The 23523-nt window shown below is 44.8% G+C and overlaps 1 protein-coding gene across 4 annotated transcripts in view; it reads right to left on the bottom strand.

Annotated features, from left to right (window-relative positions):
• The window catches only part of LOC127628900 (ceramide transfer protein-like), a 48423-nt gene extending 25477 nt beyond the window's left edge, over positions 1-22946 (bottom strand). For 2 of the 4 annotated variants that reach the window (XM_052105865.1, XM_052105863.1), the window contains exons 1-3: positions 22370-22946; positions 19993-20127; positions 3929-4114 (exon numbers count right to left, since the gene is read on the bottom strand). In XM_052105865.1, the coding sequence (XP_051961825.1) occupies positions 3929-4114; positions 19993-20127; positions 22370-22510 (462 nt within the window). In that variant the 5' untranslated portion in view covers positions 22511-22946. The remainder of the gene's footprint in view (positions 1-3928; positions 4115-19992; positions 20128-22369) is intronic. The other 2 variants (XM_052105866.1, XM_052105864.1) reach the window with 1 other exon arrangement.
• Between the last annotated feature and the right edge of the window lie 577 nt (positions 22947-23523).

Raw genomic sequence — 23523 nt, 5'->3', positions numbered from 1 at the left:
CCGTAAGCCTCGCCGCCTCCTTGCAGTCACATCAGCCTGTTTTTACAATAAGTTACAAATGTCCTTGCAGATAAGAGTCAAAACACAACCTTCCACGAATAATGCTGTCCTGGCCAGAATAAATCAATGGTTCAGTTCACCTGTCTTATCCAGATACTTCCACGGGCTGTGTAGAATCATGCCGACTACGTTTGGTTAAAAACAATACGCTGCAATTTTTTAACACACACACACAAACACACACACACACAGAGACACAGACACAGACACAGAGACACACACACACAGAGACACACACACACACACACACTCACACAGAGAGACACACACAGACAGAGAGACACACACAGACACACACACAGTCCAAATTATGGTTAAAAACAATACGCTGCGATTTCAAACAGAAGTGCTACATTGTCACATGATTTCACCATCAACAAGTGCTGTCCAGTTATACCTGTATAATACACTTATTGAAATGATTAGTGAGACATTATCATTCCCCACCACTAGATGGCAACAGTGAGCTCTGTGTACGGTTGAGCAGATACTGAGGTTACTATCGGGTAAAAGCAGAGCATAACCATTCAGTGTCTCTGCAAAGGTTGGGTCAGCACTGCATTCCAGCCAGTCAAACACTGTTACTGTGACTATGACAACCAATCAGAGGTCAGGAATACCGGACTGTGTCAGAGATATCCAATCAATGGGCTCAGCGGCAGGTGCGCAGATGATAAACCTCAGAACGCTAACATCCAATAATGCCATATCACAGAGCACAAACAGAAAATCAATAAACCTAATGTACGGGTTACAGAAGGGAGAGAGAGAGAGAGAGAGAGAGAGAGAGAGAGGTGAAGTACGTTCAGTGTAATGTTTAATTACTGCGGACATATTAACTAGCATTAGCATTCATTAGAATTGAATGTGTGCTTATGTTGTGAGAGTGAGTATGAGTGTGTTTTCAAACTCTCCATATAGAAGCGATTATAGACGATTAAATAAAAGTATAAAACATGACTTGTCCATACAAAAGCGCACATCTCACTCCAGTAGCTTTCCTGAGCGTGTGCGGTGTCGTCTATTGGATTTGTCACAGTGAATGGGTTAACACAATGCAGCACTGATTAGATTTACAAACCGAGTCTAGAGATTAGCAACAGGCAGATCCAAACAGCACAGGAGTACGCATACAGGCCTGTTTCATATATGCGATTTAACTCTAGCCATAGATTTGTTATTAAAGGTGAACAATGTAATTATGCTTTTACTACAGGGCTCTCTGGAATACTCCATTCTGATTGGTCAGATTGGTCTGGGTATCTCAGCGAGTTTTGACGCTGATCATCACACCTGGAGTCGCGAGTTCGAATCCAGGGCGTACTGAGTGACTCCAGCCAGGTCTCCGTAGAAACCAAATTGGCTCGGTTGCTAGGGAGGGTAGAGTCACATGGGGTAACCTCCTCGTGGTCGCTATAATGTGGTTCGCTCTTTGATGCCGTGGAGAATAGCGTGAAGCCTCCACACGCTCTATGTCTCCACGGTAATGGACTCAACAAGCCATGTGGGACTCAGACTCGAAGGCAACTGAGATTCGTCTACCACCACCCCCCCAGATTGAGGCGAGTCACTACGCCACCACGAGGACTTGGAGCGCATTGGGAATTGTGCATTTCAAATTGGGGTGAAAAATCAGCCGGTTGTATTGGAAAATAAACCCAAAAGAGTCGTCTGCGTCACGTCGGGGTCCCGATGACAAGAGTTTCAGAGACGTGCGCGAACAGGAGAATTATCTCCGAGTGAACACATCAAGCTGTGTACACACTGCCAGCGACATCGCGCGCGCGACAGCGACTCCATCCCATTCAATTTCAATGAGAGCACAGCGACTTCCGGCGACACGAGCTGTCGCGACCGTTGGCGACTAGATGTGGGTGTGTCCAGCGACGCGACAAAGTTGAGACAAGTTCAACTTTATTCAAATGAAGAGCGACTAACGGAAGCGACAGCCAATAGGAGAGAAGACGGGAGAGCTCACGTGATTCTCTCTCTCTCTCTCTCTCTCTCTCTCTCTCTCTCCTGCAGTAACGGAAAGATGGATGAAAGGCTAATTCTTGCTGTTAGCAATTTTCCAGTGCTCTATGATATGGATATGGTATATCCAGCCGCAGCTCTTGCACCAGCCGGTGGTACTCGCCGTGTTGACTCCGAGATTGAATGGTTTTGTGGACCCGGACAGACCGGCGTTTGCGTTTTCGCCGCAGATAAACAGCCGCTATGGCAAACAGCACGCCTTGTTTCTCATTCATCTTTGATATAAAGCATTTTATGTACCGATTCTATTTATATGTAGTCTTTTCCCTCCAAAATGTTTGTTTTTAGCGCCAAGAAAAGCAATTTGCTGTCAAGAGCAATTGAATGACATCCGTGAATGTCATTTATAAACGTTACTAGGCAACCAGTAGTGGGAACGCCCACTAGCGACTTCACCACCAGCCACTGGCGACCTGCAGCGACAAAGTCTCTGGCAGTGTGTACGCAGCTTCAGCAGAACAAAAACGTCACTGAATTTCGTAATCATTTGTAGGCGAACTAAGTGATGCCTGGTCTCCCACTATAAATGATCCTGAAGTGTCTCTGTGGTTCTAGACTATTCTATTTGAACCCTGACCAGAGAGAGAGAGAGAGAGAGAGAGAGAGAGAGAGAGAGTGAGAGAGAGATAGAAAGTTCCAGAATTTGGGAAGTGATTCAGACCACGAGGCCTGTTTTCTGAGAGAAGCCACATGTGTGATTGAGTCATCGTAGAGGGGTAATTCTACAGGCAAGAGAGTGATGAGTGGAGGTGTGTGTGTGTGTGTGTGTGTGTGTGTGTGTGTGTGTGTGTGTGTGTGTGTGTGTGATTCCTCTTCCCAGAGAGCAGAAATCAGCAGGATGTGGCTTCACAACAAGTACTGGTGCAAAATCAGTAGTCACAAAAAGAGGCAATGAACACACGCATACAAACGTACACTACATTTATGCATTTGGCAGACGCTTTTATCCAAAGGCACTTATTACAGGGACAATCCCCCCGGAGCAACCTGGAGTTAAGTGCCTTGCTCAAGGACACAATGGTGGTGGCTGTGGGGATCAAACCAGTGACCTTCTGATTACCGGTTATGTGCTTTAGACCACATATACTAGTTAGGGGACGGTATGGTTATCTCATGATATACGATATAAGGTTCACGATTATATATTATCTCAATTTGATATCAAAACACTTAACTGACACTTAAAAGTGTATCGCTCACAGATACTTTTAACCTCTCGGTCTTGCCTGCACTTGACTTCAGTATCTCACACTCGTTGCCCTGGAGACGGACGACGTGAGCTCCACTGTCTACCCTCACATTGGTAGTTGCTCGTCAAGTTGACATTTTCTCAACTTTGTCTTGTTGCTAGCTACAGGGATCTCCGTCGCCAATGGTCCCCGCAGCGTGTCACCAGAAGTCAGTGGGCGCTCATTGAAAACGAATGGGGTCGTGTTGCTTTGTTGATGCCGCCAGTGGCGTGAAAGGGGCTTTATACTCGCAAGTCGTGAGACAAGGACGGATCGTCTTTAGGAAACTTGAAGTACATTGATATTAGTGAATTAGTCACCCAGCCCTTATACAAACTACATTGGTCTCCAACAGATTTCTCGCCTTCACTTGAGTTTCATTTCCACTACAGCGTTTCTGACAACAACCCCACCCTCTGTGCTGTCTCCACCAGGCCACATCCTGTCTCTGGATGATATGTGATTGTATGAACACTGTGTGTGTGTGTGTGTGTTCACTTCATGGCTCTATCACTCAAATGATGTAAACACGCTGAATCACATTCATAATATCATCATTATTCACATCTGTGACACAGCAAGAGGCCTAAGGATGTGTATCTTACCCACTCCGAGCCCATTCTGATAGAGACCGCTGCATGCTGGGTAAAGGCAGGTGTTTTAGGAGTGCTCACCCTGTGCAGCTCGATGGAATCGATCCATTGGTTCCGATGTTCTGGGTCCTGAGCCCGGAGGTACCACACGCTGTCATTGACGCTGATGTCCAATCGACACTCATCAAACTCATGAGGCTAGAGAGAGAGAGAGAGAGAAAATGCTTTTTAAATCGCTTTGACCTAATCATTAAAAAACATTATGTTTTATAAATATGACTGATGTTGTGATGTTTATTTGCAAACATGGGCTTTTGAGTGAGGACACAGTCAAGGCCAGACTGAGAGAGAGAGCGAGAGAAAGCGAGAGAGTGCAAGCGAGCGAGCGAGAGAGCGAGCAAGAGAGAGAGCCAGAGAGAGAGAGAGAGAGAGAGAGCGAGCGAGAGAGAGCCACAGCGAGAGAGAGAGAGCGAGAGAAAGAGAGCGAGAGAGACAGAGAGAGCGAGCGAGAGACAGAGACAGAGAGCGAGCGAGACACAGAGACAGAGAGAGAGAGAGAGCGAGAGAGAGAGAGCGAGAGAGACTGAGAGAGAGCGAGAGAGAGAGAGCGAGAGAGAGAGCGAGCGAGAGACAGAGACAGAGAGCAAGAGAGACAGAGAGAGAGACAGAGAGAGCGAGATATACACAGAGATAGATGAGAGTTTACTGATATTTACATTTACATGGGATTTACTGATATTTTAATATACTTTTTTCTTATACTTATTTTTCTTATTTTTCTTAACTTTTTTTAATCATTTTTTTTATTATCATTATTATTCATTTATTGGATATATATGTTGTTGTTTTTATGTTTGTAATGTGTTTATTACTCAATGCTTTGGCAACATTGTACACTGTATACAGTCATGCCAATAAAGCTCATTTGAATTTGAGAACGAGAGAGAGAGTGAGCGAGAGAGAGCGCGCCAGAGCGAGAGAGGTGCGAGAGAGAGAGAGAGCGCGAGAGAGAGAGAGAGTGAGAGAGAGAGTGCGAGAGAGAGAGAGCGCGAGAGAGAGAGAGAGCGCGCCAGAGCAAGAGAGAGCAGAGAGAGTGCGAGAGAGAGAGAGCGCAAGAGAGAGAGAGAGAGAGAGAGAGCGCAGAGAGAGAGAGAGAGAGAGAGAGAGCGAGACATAGCCTTGACTCACAGAGCCATCTGGGAATGGTGCGATATTTCCCCTTTGGAAAAAAAACAAAACATCAACAGCATGTGTGAGCATGTATTTGGTATTACTGCCAGACGTTGCCGAATGCAGATCCTCTCTTCTGCATCACTCTTTCCCTCCCTCAAACGCATCACACACACTAGTGTTTCCTACAAGACTCTGTTTTCACACCAGAGCAACAACCCCACATTTAACATGTCCATTTTTAGTGAAAATACAGTTATACAAACTAGGGCGTTTTCTAGTTATTTCCACCATATTTCAACATTCTGCTAAGAGGGCCAATGTGAACATGTTACTGCATCTTGATTACTGATGCATAAAATAGCAATAGAGTAATTAAGAAACAGTTCTCATCTAGTCTTGTATATGTAGCCTATAGACCAGACATGGGCAACATACGGCCCGCGGGCCAGATCCAAAATGGCAAAGACTAGATCAACACTATATAATAAAAAGCATATGATTTTACCCAATATTTCAGTGTGCTACTGTAAGTACTTTAATGCTTACTGAAGTATTGCTTTGCTAGTTTAGAAAGATACTAATGTCAATTTCCATTGGAATCAACCATAACTGGAGTCTTGTGCACTTCGTATGTTGGTATTAAGACAGCAAGGCATCTGTTAGGGTTTGAAAAAAAGCCAAAGAGAGAGAGAGGAGATATTTTGACATGAGAATCCCTCAAACCTTAAAAGTCGCCGATCTGAGATGTTCTCAGCAGTTGGAACTGTTGTGCATTTAGAATTACAATGTAGCTTCGACAGCTGAGATTTAAGAGCGTTTAAATTTAAGCGTGGAACCCTGAAGCAACCGTTTGGTGCTGGAACACTCCGTGCATGGGAAAAAGCATTGAGTTCTGGGAATGGAAAATCAAGACACAGGGTTGCAGTGGGCAATCCAAGGGACCTCAGGGGGTCACAGCGGGTACTGAGAAACGACACTAAAATAAACACATGGGTCATCTCTATTGCACTGGCTTAACCTCAAAGACACCAGTGACACCATCAATCCACCGACAATGTACACAACTTCAAACACGCAACTCACAACATGCCACACAGATTGTATGCATCCCGCAGATGTTAAACAGGACTGGCATCTGTTGATTGTTAGTGGTGTTTGTAAAGGCAAGTATCACTATTCCATTTGCTCACACTTAGGGTTAGGGATCTGAACGACCCCCAAACACTATGAAATCAATTACACCTCAAATTGTGTGGTGTGTTTAGGAAAGATGTGCCATTATTTTCCTAAACAATCAGACTTGGCGGTTGTTGGTTGTTGGTCATTTTTTCCATCTTGGGTAGCACCGCATTGTACCAAGTGTGCCGCACAAGCCCTCAAAAGTGAAGCCAAAACGTCTCGATCGCCCCCCGGTGACTGGTCCTAGTATAGGTCATAAGCCCCGCCTCCCCATGTTATTCAACGGGACGTGTGACCAACTAAACAATTAAATGACACTTCACATATCTTATTTCCAAAGATAGTTTCTGTCATTTACTGTCGTTTCTATCACGTTGATGTCATTTCAAGTGTTTGTTTTAAAAATAAGTTTTTAGTTCCTTATTTGATGCTATAAAAATGGTGCTGTGACATCATGATTGACAGCTGTGATTGACAGGTTCTCTGAGCGAAGTAGTCACTGAAGCACCAACAGACTTTTTTTTCGGGATCTTCGGAGGACTGAGGAGATTGGAGCTTTAAATGTAATATCTAAATTTCTATAATTAATTATTTCACACCGTCATAAGTCAAAAGTCAAAAGTGCAGGGGCGTGTCCTTGCGATTGATTCGGTGAGAGTGAGGGCGGGGCCTTGATTTCGCGGCTTTACTTCCTGCTCACTACTGCGCAGGTCTGGTCCCGAAATCACAACTGCGCAGACTCGAGTCCCAAGATGTCAGCGCCATATCGGGACACTGGCGGCTTCAGTTCTCACCAATGGAAAAGAGCGAAGGGGCTTCGGCCATCTTTTTTTACAGTCTATGCATTGTACTTACACACGTGGTAAGGTATAGTTGTTAACCATAATGTGATAAATCTTTGCAGCCATGTCCTGTCCTCATAAAAATGAGTAAAATCGTTATTTAATGTGCAATAAAACGTATTATTATGGACGAAAGAAAGTGTGAGCGAGCAAATGGAAATGTGAAGGACTTTCTTGGTGTATTATTGGAAATGTTTCTTCCTCCTACATGTAAAGTGATCTTCAAACACTCTGGGTGGACATATTAATTCTCTTTAAAGATCAACTTCCCAGCCCACACACAGTCCTACATGTGTAAAGTCACAAGGCTGTAGGAGGGAGAACAAGCGAGAGTGATGATTTACAACGGTGTCAACAACTAAATTAAATGTGGCATTTACAGAATCCCAGTAATAGGACAATAATCCACATGTCTTGTGGGACTGGCAACATATGATTCATTATATACCATGTCCAGAGAGTAAAACACCACACACACACACCACAAATATACACCATTGTATGGCTTTTGTATAGCTACAGACAACGTGCTCTATGCAATATGCTACAGATATGATCTACTGTACATATAAAAAACCAACAACAAATAAATTATTGTGGCAGGGCGGAGGGCGGCGCCGGGTCGTGATCCTACACACCCGGTCCCGTATTAGGCTAATCAAGCCTTCGAGAGGGATAAAGGTTGACTACAGAGGATCCTGCGGGAGAGAGAGATCGTTTACGGACATGTCTGTCATATGTGTGTGTTTGTCTTTTAAGTTTATCATTAAAACTATTATTTATATTGTCAAGCCGGTTCTCGCCTCCTCCTTTGCATTGATCCCTTTACACTGGTGCCGGAAACCCAGGAAGGAGGAGGGATACGTCGTAGTAGAGTTCTCGCCACTACCGTCCACCCCAACGGAGCAGCCGCGGTCGTCTGCCGGGGGACGAGGAGCCCAGCCGCCTGAATGAGGACAATGGCCGCCGACCGCAAGGGGAGAAGGGGCTCCTAACCGACCGCCTGGAGCGGTTAGGGCCGCTGCCAGGGGCGGAGGAGTCCCCTACCAGCCGCTGAAACGCGGCGGGGTTTGAGACCGCCGACCGCGAGCGGGGAGGGGCTCGCTGCCGACCACCTGGAGCGGGAGAACCACTGTGAGGGGCGGGGGAGACCCCTTCTGTTCCCCGAGAACGTGGCGGGCGTTCCGTCCACCAAGGGCTGGAGGTCTGCCTCTGATCCGCCCGGAGAGGCGTGGCTGTTGTCCTTTAGAGGGTGGAGGAGTGGCTGAGGAACAAGCTGCGGCGTATCAGAGAACTGGCGAGTAAGAGTTTTTTTTTTCCATCTCTCTCTCTCTCTCACTGCCGCTCTGCGTTGGCCTTTTCCCTCTCTTTTAAATTTTACAGTGTTTTTTGGGGGTACTACACTGTTACAGGGAGTACCCCCCCAGTTTAATTATTTCTGTTTCCCTCCCCATGTCCCCTCCCTCGTCCAGGTAGACGGGGATGACCTGCCAGCAGACGGGGCTTAGGGCGGTTCATCTACAGTCTCCTGTCTATTATAGCCATTATAGAATGACTTTTGCCTGATAAAAATTGTAGTCAACGGTACTAATGTCACAAAAACCCCAAAATAAAACTCCATCAAATTTGCAATGTTTTCAGACCTCGACTAATGCAAAGAAAACAAGTTCATATGCATTTTTAAACAACACAATACTAATGTTTTAAGTGTTCAGAAATCAACATTTGGTGGAATTGCCCTGATTTTCAATCACAGTTTTCATGCATCTTTGCACTCTTTCCACCAGTCACTCACATTGCCGTCGGGTGACTTTATGCCACTCCTGCTGCAAAAATTCAAGCATCTTGGCTTTCCTTGATGGCTCGTGGTCATCCATCTTCCTCTTGGTCACATTCCAGAGGTTTTCAATGGGGTTCAGGTCTGGAGATTGGGCTGGCCATGACAGGGTCTTGATCCGGTGCTCCTCCATCCACACCTTGATTGACTTGGCTGTGTGGCATGGAGCATTGTCCTGCTGGAGAACCCAATCCTCAGAGTTGGGGAACATTGCCAGAGCAGAAGGAAGCAAGTTTTATTCCAGGATATCCTTGAACGTGGCTTGATTCAAGCGTCCTTCACGAAGGCTGCCTGAATTCCAGCCTTACAGAAGCACCTCATCGATCCTCCAACTGGTCATCTAACGGATAGACGGAGACCTGGAGAGGCCTTCAAGCCACAGTGTCTTGGGCAGAGAAAAAGGAGTTATATTTTGGTCCGTTCTCGCCCAAACCCAACTGGATCGCTTCTGAAGACATTGATTAAACCACTGGAGTCTTATGGATTACTTTCATGCTGCCTTTCCATAATTGTTGGTGCTTTAAAGGCCTGGCCACCATTCACTTGCATTGTGAGGACCTACAGAGCATGATGCAATTATGAAAACAAATTCCAGATGCATCAATGCATCTAAATTGCGACAACATCCCAAAGGCACCAATCCTTATCAATAAGACATGCAATAGTCCAAATGATTTGCTTCACCTTTTACGGCTGTGGCTCAGGTGGTAGAGCGTGTTGGCCAGTAATCGCAGGGTTGGCGGGTTGGATTCCCGGGCCACACGACTCCACATGCCGAAGTGTCCTTGGGCAAGACACTGAACCCCAAGTTGCTCCCAATGGCAGGCTAGCACCTTGCATGGCAGCTCTGCCAACATTGGTGTGTGTGTGTGTGTGTGTGTGTGTGTGTGTGTGAGAGAATGGGTGATTGGGACACAGTGTAAAGCGCTTTGGTAACCTCTAAGGTTAAAAAGTGACCAGAACTGAGCGAGACAAGGAAGACAGGTCCAGCTGTCTGTTCCAGACAAAGAAAGCAGCTTGTGTTGTCGGTGCTAATGCAAGCAAACACACTTTGTGTAACTACATTGCTCTGTGTCTAAACCAGGTCACAACCACAGCTTCAGATGGTGACTCAAGCCCAGAGTTTACCATGTAAAAGATGGTGAGGACATGCACACAATGGCTCTGTCAACAACAACGAGTCGGTTGATATCACTCCTCTGGGGTTTATAAGAGCACACTATTCGAATATACAAATGCAAACACACTCACACACAAAGTCATTGACATTTTAAATGCACTTGACTGCCTGTTCAGCAGCTGTAACTACAAACGGCCTTGCCTTTATCAAATATGCATCAGGACATTACAAGTGTGCGTTTGTGCAAAGATGGTCAAACAGTTGGGCATGGCTTGGGAGCAGTGATATTGATATTTATAAGCTTTGTTTAAAAACCATTCGTAATAAGAGGCAGATGTGTTAGACAACACCAAATATCACTTTAGTAAAGATATCACTGAAATGCAATTTAGTTATGAGGGCAAACCTCTACATTACTTAAAGCTGTAAGAATATAATTTCTGTGCCACTAGCGCCACCAAACGAAATACATCAACTTTCTGAATATGACCCAACAAAGAGATCGTCACACCCCCCAAACTCACGCCATTGGTTGAGTAACATTGTTAGGGCGTGTCTAATCTGGTCGCTCAAAACAAACAGCCATTTTTTATAGCGCTACAGAAATGTAGCAAATCTACGCCCTTGTATGTCACACAAATAAGATTTAACAGCTACTAGCAGTCGTAATAGTAGGCAACCTTATTTTAGGACTATTAAGATATTTTGCATTGACATAACTTTTAGGACACACCCACCCCATTATTATTCCCCCTCATTAGGGTACTGAGTATTGTGCGCTGAAATGTGTATAGCCTAACCGTCATGAACGTATGTGATTTCTTATTTGTTATGGTTTAGAGGGACCATATTATTTTACAGATTTCGTGATAAATCACATATCAATTCTTCTATGTTCTATGTTCTACGAGTCGTCCCATTTCTGATTGATCTACAATAAAAAGGTGCAACGAAAATGCTGCCGAGATCATATAATCATATTCTCATTTAGTTGCAACGGAGCCATTTAGCGGTGTATGGATACATTCGGATCAAGAGTGTTGGGAGGGGCGGTTACCCATCTGGTAACAGTTTTGATCAGGTTTGCTTGGTTAACAGGTTCTGGATCAGAATTACTAAAAGGGGAACTCATGCAGTACTGAGCCCAAACCCACATGAACTGCAAAATGCCAGAGAGCCTCCAGCATTTGGACACCAAAGAAAACACACGGGTGAACAGGAAGCTTGATCATTTTTACATTCAATCAAACGAAAGAGGAACTAGCCGGTCAATACAGGGATTTCTTTGTAAAGAGTAACTTGATACACATTGTTTCCAAATTTCAATTGCCTTTGTGGTTTATGCCTTTCCTTCTTTATTTCGACATTTACGATTGGTTCTCTCTTTTACTTCTCATCATACCTCTCTACACTTATGTGTTCACCCTTCCCCCTTCTTTGCTCTGGTGAACCCTTATGCATCAATTTAAAAAAAGTTACTCGGAGGTCCTTAGAGGAAGAAAATGTCCGCGTCAAAAAACTGCTATAATAATATTATATATTAATATTATTTTCCACTTGCAATGACCAACATCAGTACTGATCAAGTCAAGTCAAGTCAAGTGGTTTTTATTGTCGTTTCAACCATATACAGTTAGTACAGTACACAGCAAAATGAGACAACGTTCCTCCAGGACCATGGTGCTACATAAAAACAACAAAGGACCAACATAGGACCACATGAGACTACACAACGAAATAATACCTATATAAACTACCTCTATATACCTATATAAAGTGCACGTGCAAACATGTGCAAAAAGTACAGGACAGTACAACAAATTACTGACAATGAACAGGACAATAGACAGTGCAGCGCCGACCAGTACTCAGTAGTGCAAAAAGATGACAGTTTCTAAAAATGTAAACATAACATACTATGAGATAATGTTCTATGCACATAGCAGTTATTGAGGTAGCAGACAGTTATAAAGTGACAGTTATTAAAGTGCAACTCAGGACACGTGTGTGTCAAACCAGTCTCTGAGTATTGAGAAGTCTGATGGCTTGGAGGAAGAAGCTGTTACACAGTCTGGCCGTGAGGGCCCGAATGCTTCGGTACCTCTTGCCAGGCGGGAGGAGGGTAAAGAGTTTGTGTGAGGGGTGTGTGGGGTCGTCCACAATGCTGGTTGCTTCTGTGGATACAGTGTTTTTTGTAAATGTCTTTGATGGAGGGAAGAGAGACCCCAATGATCTTCTCAGCTGTCCTCACTATCCTCTGCAGGGCTTTGCGGTCCGAAGCGGTGCAAGTCCCAAACCAGGCAGTGATGCAGCTGCTCAGGATGCTCTCAATAGTCCCTCTATAGAATGTAGTGAGGATGGGGGTTGGGAGATGTGCTTTCCTCAGCCTTCGAAGAAAGTAGAGACGCTGCTGGGCTTTCTTGTGATAGAGCTGGTGTTGAGGGACCAGGTGAGGTTCTCCGCCAGGTGAACACCAAGGAATTTGGTGCTCTTGACGATCTCCACAGAGGAGCCGTCGATGTTCAGCGGAGTGTGTTCACCTTGTGCTCTCCTAAAGTCAACAACCATCTCTTTTGTTTTGTCGACATTCAGGGACAGGTTGTTGGCTCTACACCAGTTCGTCAGCCTCTGCACCTCCTCTCTGTATGCTGACTCGTCGTTCTTGCTGATGAGACCCACCACGGTCGTGTCATCGGCGAACTTGACGATGTGATTCGAGCTGTGCATTGCTGCACAGTCGTGAGTCAGCAGAGTGAACAGCAGTGGACTGAGCACACAGCCCTGGGGGCCCCAGTGCTCAGTGTGGTGGTGGTGGAGATGCTGTTCCCGATCCGGACTGACTGAGGTCTCCCAGTCAGGAAGTCCAGGATCCAGTTGCAGAGGGAGGTGTCCAGGCCCAGCAGGTTCAGCTTTCCAATCAGGTGCTGGGGAATGATTGTGTTGAATGCTGAGCTGAAATCTATGAACAGCATTCGAACGTATGAGTCCTTATTGTCTAGGTGGGTGAGGGCCAGATGGAGGGTTGTGGTGATGGCATCGATCCGTTGAGCGGTTTGAACGATCACGCAAACTGCAGTGGGTCTAGTGAGGGGGGCAGCTGGGTCTTAATCTGCCTCATGGCGAGCCTCTCGAAGCACTTCATGATGATGGGTGTAAGTGCGACGGGACGGTAGTCGTTGAGGCAGGACACTGAAGACTTCTTTGGCATGGGGATGATGGTGGTGGCCTTGAAGCACGTTGGAACAACGGCGCTGCTCAGAGAGATGTTGAAGATGTCGGTAAGAACATCTGCTAGCTGGTCTGCACATCCTCTGAGCACTCTGCCAGGAATGTTGTCTGGTCCAGCAGCCTTCCGTGGGTTGACTCTACGTAGAGTTTTCCTCACATCTGCCGTGGTAAGACAGAGCACCTGGTCGTTGGGAGGAGGGGTGGACTTCCTCGCCATCACGTCGTTCTGCACTTCAAACCGAGCGTAGAAGTCGTTCAGCGCATCTGGAAGGGAGGCATCTTTGTCACAGGCAACTGATGTTGTCCTGTAGTTGGTGATGGCCTGGATGCCCTGCCACATGCGCCGCGTGTCACCGCTGTCCTGGAAGTGACTGTGGATTCTCTGGGCGTGTGCGCGCTTTGCCTCTCTGATTGCCCGTGACAGTTTGGCCCTAGCTGTTCTTAGGGCTGCCTTATCGCCTGCTCTGAAGGCGAGTCTCGGGACCTCAGCAGCGTGCGCACCTCCGCAGTCATCCACGGCTTCTGGTTGGAGCGTGTGGTGATGGTCTTGGAGAAAGTGACATCATCAATGCACTTGCTGATGTAGCTGGTCACTGATGCTGTGTATTCCTCCAAGTTGGTAGAATCGCCATATGTTGCAGCCTCCCTGAACATGTGCCAGTCAGTACACTCAAAACAGTCCTGAAGAGCAGAGATGGCTCCTGCTGGCCAGGTTTTCACCTGCTTCTGAAGCGGTTTTGTGCGTCTGACGAGCGGTCTGTATGCTGGAATTAACATAACAGAGATGTGGTCTGAGTAGCCGAGGTGGGGGCGGGGCTCCGCCCGTACGCGCCTGGGATGTTTGTGTAAACAAGATCAAGCGCGTTCAGCCCCTCTCGTTGCAAAGTCCACATACTGATGGAATTTAGGGAGCACTGTCTTGAGATTTGCATGGTTGAAATCTCCGGCGACAATAAACAGTCCGTCGGGGTGAGCGTTCTGCAGTTCAGCTCATAGCCCCATACAGTTCACAGAGCGCTTCCTTAGCGTTAGCGCTGGGGGAATGTAAACTCCGGTTATGCAAACAGTGGTGAATTCCGTGGTAGATAAAAAGGTCTGCATCTAACAGTCACAAGCTCCAACAGCGATGAACAGTAACTAGAGACTAGCATAGAGTTCTTGCACCATTCCGTGTTGATGTAAACACACAAGCCACCACCGCGAGTCTTACCGCAGAGAGCTGTATTTCTGTCGGCACGAAGCGAGGCGAGCCCGTCTAGCTGAATGGCGGCATCCGGAACTCTGTCACTGAGCCACGTCTCCGTGAAAACAAAGACGCAGCAGTCTCTAAACTCACGCTGCGTAGCCTGCTGGAGTCGGATATAGTCCAGTTTATTGTCCAGGGAGCAAACATTTGAGAGCAGGATAGACGGGAGAGCCGGCCGGCTAGGGTTTGTTTTAGCCTAGCATGGACCCCGCCCTCTTTCCGCGCTTCGCTTCTCGCACACCGCTTACGACGTCCTCTCCCCGGCCACCGGCATCAGGCGACGCCGAGGGCTGGAGGCCTGGTCTCCGCAGCAAGCCGAGTACGCGTAGCGCCTCCTGCAGGTCATCATGCAGCTTGGTTTTTGCATGAGTCTTATATTTGAGTAGTGTCTGGCGATGGTAGACACGAACACTGGTTGCTCCGATGTCCATGTGTTGCAAAAGTCGGGCTTTTTTAACAAAAATAGCACCATTGTGGATCCGGAGTGGCCGCTGCGTGCTACCGCGCCGCCATCTTGGATCTTCTCTAGAAGATCTTCATAACTACCAAATCTATCCATCCATCTTCAACCGCTTATCCGAAGTCGGGTTGCGGGGGCAGCTGCTCCAGGAGGGGGCCCCAAACTTCCCTATCCCGAGCCACATTAACCAGCTCTGACTGGGGGACCCCGAGGCGTTCCCAGGCCAGTGTGGAGATGTAATCTCTCCACCTAATCCTGGGTCTTCCCCGAGGCCTCCTCCCAGCTGGACGTGCCTGAAACACCTCCCTAGGGAGGCGGCCAGGGGGCATCCTTACCAGATGCCCAAACCACCTCAACTGACTCCTTTCGACGCAAAGGAGCAGCGGCTCTACTCCGAGCTCCTCACGGATGACTGAGCTCCTCACCCTATCTCTAAGGGAGAAGCCCATTTCGGCCGCTTGTAATCCTGAACTAGTGCTTTCGGTCATGACCCATTTAGTCGTTCTATAATCAGTAGGGATGGAAATCTTAAGTAATTTAAAAGTTCTGGTTCATTTAGTATTTTAACAGAAAAGACTTGAATGGTGCGTTTACTAGGGGTGCAACGGTTCTTGGTAAAAAAAACGAACTGTACGGATCGCCACCCACCATTCGGGATGAACCTAAAGTTCATCTGGAGTGCACTTACAACCTCCGCTAATGCACCTGAATGCATACGCTCCACCTGTGTTTCACGTGAGTCAACTTGATGACATCACTGTTCTGCAAGCGTTGTGAGTAGTTGAAAATGGCAAGTGGAGAAATGGGCAGACAGGCATAAAACGATTACTTAAGCGATTGGGGTGTTCAGTGCCAACAATATGTTTCCCAACTCCGTATGATTCAAACACTCGAGATGCATCACAACCCTCGTATCCATTTAACAGCGGGCCAGTGGTGGCTCAGCAGTTAAGGCTCTGGGTTACTGACCGAAAGGTTGGGGGTTCAAGCCCTTGAGCAAGGGCCTTGACCCTATCTGTTCCAGGGGCGCCGTTTCACGGCTGACCCTGCGCTCTGACCCCAGCTTAGATGGGATATGCAAAAACAACTGCATTTCATTGGCCCTGTACCTGTACTCTGCACAATGACAATAAAGTTGAATCTTAATCTTAACAGCAAAGTTCCTTCTATAGTGATGCACAGCTTCCGGATATTGAATATATGTGCAGTATATTTTGAAATGCATTTGATGACATTTATGACATGTAGCATCGTCATAAAACTAAATGAGAGAAAAGTGTTTTTTAGTTAAAGACCCAGTGAAAATGAACCACGGTTGCACAACAGTAATACTGTAGTTTCCATATAGTAACCATGATTATACTATATTTATATTTACATTTATGCATTTGGCAGATGCTTTTATCCAAAGCGACTTACAGTGCCCTTATTACAGGGACAATCCCCCCGGAGCAACCTGGAGTTAAGTGCTCTTGCTCAAGGACACAATGGTGGTGGCTGTGGGGTCGAACCAGCAACCTCCTGATTACCAGTTATGTGCTTCAGCCCACTACGCCGCCACCACTTCTATATATTATACTTTTTATTTACTACAAATACCACAGTTAAACTACGGTTACTGTAAAACAATAATTTTTATTCAGGGCAAACCGGTTGAAGTGTTTCTTACCAAACAGAATATTTTTACTTGATTTGGCAGTAATATATATTTTCTTTCAGTATACTGCAAATACCAGGGCTGGACTGGTAATCTGGCACACCGGGCATTTTCCCGATGGGCCAACGCAGTTTGGGGACGATCAGGGGTAAATTGGCCATCGGGACAACCGAGCGGGCCGGTGGGTTGGCCGTGAACCGGGCCGCGATAAGCTAAAATGAGACGCCGCGTTATGCAGAACGGACCACAAAACAGCCCCCACATAGGCTAACCATCATCAATATTTTTCCTTTTCAAGAACTTCAAATTTGATCGTTTTCCACGGCACACCTGACAATCACACTATTGTGGTTGGGAAACACTGCTCCAACTCCAAGCATCAGCAATAGTTAAAGCGACGCTTGCCTTTAAACAGCATGTAGGATTCGCTAAGTGATGCTGTCCAACCGATAAAATCAGCCTGAGTGGCTGTGAAATTGTTTTTGTCATCAGAATGATTGATCTTTCATGATCCATCTCCATCTCCTGAGGTCTGAAATTCACAAATCTAATCAAGTCCAGTTCAACAGCCCGAGCGTCTCACAAATAGAACAATTAACACCGTTTCTAGCCCCTGTGCTGATCTGAGCACTGATGCAACAACACACATTTTTAACACTCATTTCAATGAGGCTTTTTGGATTTGAGTGAGATATCCATGTGGGCAACGTAATCCTGTTGTGTCTGCATGGCTTAATCCTGGTCTGTTTTTTGGGGTGGTTCTCTTGAAGCAAGAAACTGTGCTTGCAACACTGACAACAGCACAATAGGCGTGTACATGCGTGAGCCATGCGAGGACCGTGTAATCAGAGGCTATGACACAATAACCTGTTTTTTGTGGGGATTTACGAGAACAGCTTTGTTGCCGTGTGTGTGCGGAGACATCTGGATAAAGCGGCTTCATATGCTAGAACAACATTCAGAAAGAAACACATCTACAGCGGCAGAGAAAAAAATGAAAATAGGCTTAAATGAACGGATTTTGAATGCACAAATATGTCTTTGTTAATGCCCGCTTTGCTTTTAAGATTACACAGAAGCCAATCCTTATCCAGTAAAGATTAGGCCGAGCTCTGCAACAATGTATGGTTTATGTTGAACGGTTAAAATGATCATTTGAGCAACGCTAATGTTGTTCAACGGCGGACAATTCCTCGCATTAAGCCAACAAAATATCAAATATCAGGAGCAAAATCGTGATGTATGCTCATGTTTTTGTGATGCAGTTTTACCAAGAGACAGGCTCAAATATGATGCTAATATCTAAGGAAAAATGCAAAATAATCCAACTAGCAAAGACAAAAAATTTTTTTTTTAATTAAAGCGAATGCAAAAAATACAGAGCCATTCGCAGGTGTGGCAGAAAGTTCATTTTGGACCCTTTCGGTTATATTTTCACCTATAAATATGCATGCATTTGTTTAATGTCAACACTGATATTATGACTAACCAGAATGGTTAAAGTCCAACGTATGCACGGCTAAAAAAAAGTCACTTGAGTCACACTGAGACTGCAAACAAAGAAGCCATTTTTCACTCCCTCCAAAATGGCAAAACGTTTCACACGCCGTCAGAGCAAATCAAAGCACTCAATCCCTATTTATGACCTTTACAGACTTCAGTTGTTGTATTCAGGGTGTTTAATGCATCTTAACAACTCTTTCATGACCAACACATTTCGTTTTCCTCGGACCAGACATGTGTGTGTTCCTTTTACTGTATATTCAGTGTGAGTTTTGTTTTAATCATTGAAGGGCTGAAGGTAACGGGGTCACCACAAGGCCTTCTCCCTCTCAGTCTGTCTCCATAGCGACACAACCTTCGCCCGGTTTCCTCATTTTGAGCAGTGACGCAAGATGATGCAGGCATGGATTGCTGCAGCACATGTCAAAATCTGTGCGTGGTCACGAGTTAAAATCCAATGCAATGCAGGGAATTCACATTGCGCTTTCTATGTCTGACAATTGGGCATCAATCATATCATTAAGCAAGCAACTGAAACAAAAGCATACAACCCAACTTTATAATAGAGATGGGCACTTTTCCATGGCACGTTACGGTTCGACTCGCTTTACTTTTCTGAGCTTGCTTAGAATAGTGCCCCCTCAACGTGGGCGGGATTATAGGCTGATCGTCATAGTTGCGTCGACTCTACTGCCGTGACATCATCTTAAACATGACACAAAACAATAAACAATAACACGACCGCTAGCTGTTAGCTGCTAGCTCATTGTGCTGCATAAAGCAGTTGTTGCATGGCGATTTTACACACGTGTAACATTTAAATTGACCCGGTTGTTTTAGAAGCTTTCCAGTAGCTGGTCAACTAAATAAAGTGAAGAGAGTAGAGTATAGAGTTAACGTAACAAAACGTACCATCCTCCATCGTGGATCAACGCTAGTCCAGGGCGCTCTCCGTCCCATTGCTCGCATTGGTCGAACCACTTCCACTTTTCCTTGATGGTTCTGTGGTCATATACGTTTTTGTAACTTTTCCCTTCACTGTTGGGAGGTCCGGTGGTAGCCGTGTGCGGCCAACAGCGGAGACACTTCCTGAGAGACTTTTTCGGTTCGCTCATCGCTAACGAGTGGACCGTCTGCACCTCGTTTATTGACCACGGCATGGTTTTGCGCACAGCCATTTCTTTTTACAATTTGAAAGTTGCGTGAACACATGATACTGCTATCGCTCTTGCTAACTTTAAAACTAGCGGGTTGATGTCCAGTGTCGAAAATCCAGTGACGCAGGTAGTGACGATTCTCCCTGACCAATCAGTGATCTGCAGGATTTTGACGTCACATTTAGTATCGGCTCGGCTCGCTTGGAACCTCGGCCGAGGTGGTACTACAAAAAGTACCAGGTACCAGGTGCTATCCACAGTGGAAAAGCGAGCAGAGTCGAGTCAAGTCGAGTTGTACTGTGCAGTGGAAAAGCCCCATAAGGAGGCAAACATAAAAACAAGACACAGCAACTCTCTAGTTTTGCAGGCGCATGAGTGCAATTGTGATTTTAGCTCGAATTGGGGAAAATAGGCCACAGTCTGTCTATGTCTGGCCAGTTGCTGGTGGCAAAGGATCGTGTCATGACTACTTCCTCCACGACAATCATTTTAGCTGAAGCACAAGCATCACTCCACATCGAACTTCTAGGGATGCACCAGTATAGACATTTTGGCTAATATTGATACCCAATAACCGATATGATGGCCGATATAAATCTGGTTTTTCATCACTCTAATTTTGACCCGGCTCTGAAATTCCCATGGCTGTCTGGCGGGATCCCCAGGATACTCACTGTGATGACAGCCTTGCTGAGGCAGAGGGAACCACGGCAGCCATATTCCCGCTCATCCTGGGATTTGTAGTAGCTCAAGGTGTTGTTCTTCAGGACGACCCAGCGGTCCTGCCAGCCGTGAATGTAGTTTGTCCACTGTAGAGGGAACATGAATGATTAAACACCACTGTTACAAGGAAACAATGGCTGTAACCCACAATGAACAAACCGAAACAAAGCCATATTGTTTATTGATGACTACGATCCACAGTATTTCTAATTAATGCATACAGAGGAATACAATATCTAATTGCCAATAAACTCTCTCTATGGGTCAGGGGTGATTGCAGGTGTATTTAATCAGTAAGCTCGAATGGAATATGCTCCTCATCACAAAAACAGATGATCAGCTGTTTGGAGTCATGGAGAGGTTTTCTCTTGTAATCCCATCAGCAAGACGAGGAGATGAACTCTAGTAACCGCGACTAACCCCATCAGCCCCTCACGTATACTTTAACGTATAAAGAACAACACGTACGCAGAAATACGTTGTGTATTAATCAAAAATGGTAATTAAGCAGTTTTGGGTAGCATAAGCTTGGGGCTTGTTGTCTAAAAAGCAGCATATGGTCATCATCCACCATGAAATGAAATAAAATCATTACAGTACTCAAAGCAGTGTTGTACTGCCTTGAATTTAGGATTTAAAATAGGATCATAAATAATTGTGTACAGAGAGTAATGGGCATATAATGAGTGTCACCATTGAGAATTATGAGGAAAAACTCATTGGGTGCATTACGGTAATGAGAAAAGGGGGAGGGGACATGTATGGAAAGCCAAATTATATTTTAATGTTCCCAGCGTCACTCGTCATAACTGCAATTTACTAGCCAGAATTCTTATTAAAGAGCTCTCTAATTGAATTTTTACTACTAATAATAAGAATAATAATAATAGTAAGAATTCCAATTAGAGCGCTCCGTAATTCTATTATTAATAGTAATAATTCCAGTTAGAGAGCTCTGTAATTCCATTTTACTAGTAATAATTCCAATTAGAGCACTCTGCAATTCCATTTTACTAGTAATAATTCCAGTTAGAGAGCTCTGCAATTCCATTTTACTAGTAATAATTCCAATTAGAGCGGTCTGTAATTCCATTTTACTAGTAATAATTCCAATTAGAGAGCTCTGCAATTCCATTTTACTAGTAATAATTCCAATGAGAGCGCTCTGCAATTCCATTTTACTAGTAATAATTCCAATGAGAGCACTCTGCAATTCCATTTTACTAGTAATAATTCCAATTAGAGCGCTCTGCAATTCCATTTTACTAGTAATAATTCCAATTAGAGCGGTCTGTAATTCCATTTTACTAGTAATAATTCCAATTAGAGCACTCTGCAATTCCATTTTACTAGTAATAATTCCAATTAGAGCGCTCTGCAATTCCATTTTACTAGTAATAATTCCAATTAGAGCGGTCTGCAATTCCATTTTACTAGTAATAATTCCAATTAGAGCGCTCTGTAATTCCATTTTACTAGTAATAATTCCAATTAGAGCGCTCTGTAATTCCATTTTACTAGTAATAATTCCAATTAGAGTGCTCTGTAATTCCATTTTACTAGTAATAATTCCAATTAGAGCGCTCTGCAATTCCATTTTACTAGTAATAATTTCAATTAGAGCGCTCTGTAATTCCATTTTACTAGTAATAATTCCAATTAGAGCGCTCTGCAATTCCATTTTACTAGTAATAATTCCAATTAGAGCGGTCTGTAATTCCATTTTACTAGTAATAATTCCAATTAGAGCGGTCTGTAATTCCATTTTACTAGTAAGAAATTAAATGAGAGCTTTCTAATTTCATTTTTACTAGTATAAATCGCATTAAAGATGTATAATTGCAGAGCTCTTTAATTGCAATTCTTACTTGTAAAAATTAATTGTAGAGCTCTCTAATTAAATTTAGATTAGTAAGATTACAAACTAGAGAGCTCTCGATTTGAACGTTTACTTGTTGTAAGTTTACATTGACTCATTGGCTTTCTAATTGTATTTTTACTAGTAAAAAAATCTAAATAAAGGTATGTTTAATTGCAGAGCTCTACTTGCAATATTACTAGTACAACTACGAGTAAGGCAAGATGCATTAGAAGCTAAATTGGCTTGCCATACACATGTGATTAACTGTCATGTAAATAATGTCGCAATGCAAAAAATACATGTTCGCAAAAGTATACATTATAGAAGTATTATTTCGCATTGAAATTTTGGCCATGTCCTTGACATGTTTCGTGAGATTCACGTTTGTTTACATGCGATCAGTTGTAAACACACACATAAACACAAGCTATCCCGGTTCAGAAGCTCTTTTCTTGTACTGAACCCACCTTACTGAGCACACCGCTGAATTCCACCACCCCTTGTGGTCCGAGTGCCGGTTCGGCGTCCAGGTCCTCGTCGGAACCGGAGGAGTTCCAGCTCTGGCTGTCCGGTAGCAGTCTGCCGTTCGGAAGCGGACTGGAATTCATATCGAATCCAACGAACGAACGCTGGACTGAGCCGGGGAGCAAAATAACGTCTACAATTGAACAACGTATTATAAGCGGTGAATATCCGTTAGAGGGCCTCGCATCGATTCCAGTGTGGTTTATCCCGAGAGTCCCGAAAATAAGCGATAAATGTGGAAGTAGATCGTCCGTGTGTTCGTTTCATGAGCGCATGTGAGGCTGCGCGAGACGAGCGCGAGACACCCGCCCCCTCGCTCTCCAATAACGTCCAGCAACCGCCTTCTAAATCGAAATGAGCTGTCGCGAGCGATTTTACACAATCACACCGCGAAATGCTCGATGAAAAGCGTTTTAAATTAAACACATTCGTCCTTCGTTTTCCCCACAGCGACTTGCTTTAATGGAAACGTCACCTTCTCCCTCTCGCGCTTACCTCCAGCTCAAGGGGCGCTGGCCAGCGGGTGACGTCACCAAAGCCTCTTTTTCCTTATTTGGAAACCTTCGCCCCGCCCTCTCTAGGGACCGACTGACAGATTGGTAGAGTTGAGAATCGCTAACTTTATAGAGCATTTGGTGCTCTAACTTGTCAATAATTGATGTAGGAATTTATTATTTATCATTGTTAAAGTGCTAAATAATTACTGTAAATAAATATTGTATGGACACACACATGTTTTGTGTCAAAGCATTTCTGCCTGTTTTACAATTTCCAATATTGGACATTTTGTTAATTTAACCTATTCCCAGCCAAATAATAATAATAATAACAATAATTATTATTATTATTATAATTACCGATTTTTAATGAACATTTTTTAATGAACTCGCTGCCAGTATGCTTGGGTGTTTGTGGTTGCCATGGCTTTGTTGTTGCCAGGATGCTGTGAGATGTTGTTACCATGTTGCTTTGTGGTTGCTAAGGTGGTTTCAGTGGTTGTGACTCTGTTGCCATGAGATTGCAATGTTGTTCTAGCAGATTGATAGGGCATTGTGAGGTGTTTACAAATGTTTCCTGTATCGCTATTACTGAGTAT

The sequence above is a fragment of the Xyrauchen texanus genome, chromosome 35, assembly GCF_025860055.1.
Source record: "Xyrauchen texanus isolate HMW12.3.18 chromosome 35, RBS_HiC_50CHRs, whole genome shotgun sequence".
Taxonomy (NCBI): Eukaryota; Metazoa; Chordata; class Actinopteri; order Cypriniformes; family Catostomidae; genus Xyrauchen; species Xyrauchen texanus.
The sequence above is the reverse complement of the archived record's forward strand: the minus strand, read 5'-3'. Positions and strand labels throughout refer to the sequence as shown.